The sequence below is a fragment of the Odontomachus brunneus genome, unplaced genomic scaffold, assembly GCF_010583005.1.
Source record: "Odontomachus brunneus isolate Ranch 3 - 2012 unplaced genomic scaffold, Obru_v1 Obru_scaffold_079, whole genome shotgun sequence".
NCBI lineage: Eukaryota > Metazoa > Arthropoda > Insecta > Hymenoptera > Formicidae > Odontomachus > Odontomachus brunneus.
The window spans coordinates 908910-910046 of NW_022639529.1; the positions used below are offsets into that span (position 1 = coordinate 908910).

At 47.0% G+C, this 1137-nt stretch overlaps 1 protein-coding gene across 2 annotated transcripts in view; it reads right to left on the reverse strand.

Annotated features, from left to right (window-relative positions):
- LOC116847535 overlaps positions 1-909 on the reverse strand; it is a 7051-nt gene extending 6142 nt beyond the window's left edge. For both annotated transcript variants that reach the window (XM_032822633.1, XM_032822634.1), the window contains exons 1-3: positions 783-909; positions 616-711; positions 442-551 (exon numbers count right to left, since the gene is read on the reverse strand). In XM_032822633.1, coding sequence (XP_032678524.1) covers positions 442-551; positions 616-711; positions 783-786 — 210 coding nt within the window. In that variant the 5' untranslated portion in view covers positions 787-909. The remainder of the gene's footprint in view (positions 1-441; positions 552-615; positions 712-782) is intronic.
- Between the last annotated feature and the right edge of the window lie 228 nt (positions 910-1137).

Below are 1137 nucleotides of genomic sequence, written 5' to 3' on the forward strand. Positions count from 1 at the left end.
TTCCATTTAAAAAAATTAATGTGACCTTGACCTGACCTTCGCTACGCAACCCAAGGTCAAACTGATGTGATCAGTAAATACATCTTTTTAAACGCCACAACTTTTGTCTGAAACATTTTTTTGTAAAACTTATATTTTTCCTGATATTCGGGCGTCCCGGTACTTTCCGAACACCCTGTATTTTGTAAAGGGTCAGGAGAGATCGGGGTTGTGGTCGCTGTGCGCGCTCGGCCAACTAATTAGCTTGTGACTCCACACCGCGAGAGGCGCCAGCCTCGCGAGGTGAGGTCCCAAGCGCAGTTTTTTTATCTGCCTCTTTCGCCTCATTGAGCAAATGGCCGCCTAGCAGAGAGAACGTGCCGAGAGAAAGCAGCGCGCATAACGACGACGACGAGGAACCGCTACGCCGAGGTCGGCGAATAAAGTACTTATACTACATACCGGTGAATCAGTCATACTCCTACCCGCGAACTCCCGTTCCTTCGCGCTAGCGAGATCGACGCCGGTATCTCTTTGTGAACGGGTGGCGACCGTTAAACCATACCTGCATACTAAGAGAACAATTAATATCCCGGGCGATTATAATGCGAACGTGTCAAATTGCTCACCGCCTACCTGCATTCTTCCGGGGTCCGGTTACAAGGTGGACCCTACTGTAGTCAGGGAAACAACATGAACATGACAAACAAGAAGCCGGATCGGAGGCCGGAACTAAACAAAACACAAAATGTTTAAATGTCTCAAAGTGAACTTAAATAGGAGTAATGCGGCGCAGGACTTACTCATGCAGACTATGGCAGCTGAACAGATCGCAGTAGGAGTGGTGTTGGAACCAAAACATGTGCCACAATCCCTTTATTGGTTGTGCGACAGGACTGATCTAGCAATCATCACGTGAAATGATAGTTGGGGTATGCGTGCGTCCTATTACATAAAGGAAAAGGTATGGTGGCTGCTCAGGCCAAAAATGTGGTCATAATATCAATATACCTATCCCCGTACCTGAGACTACGAGAATACGCGGAAGCAATAGAAGAGCTATCGGATCTCGTTAAAACTTACCATAGAAAATCTATCATAGTAGCCGAGGATTTTAATGCCCGAATTCGCTTATGGGGATGTAATACGGAGTCCAGG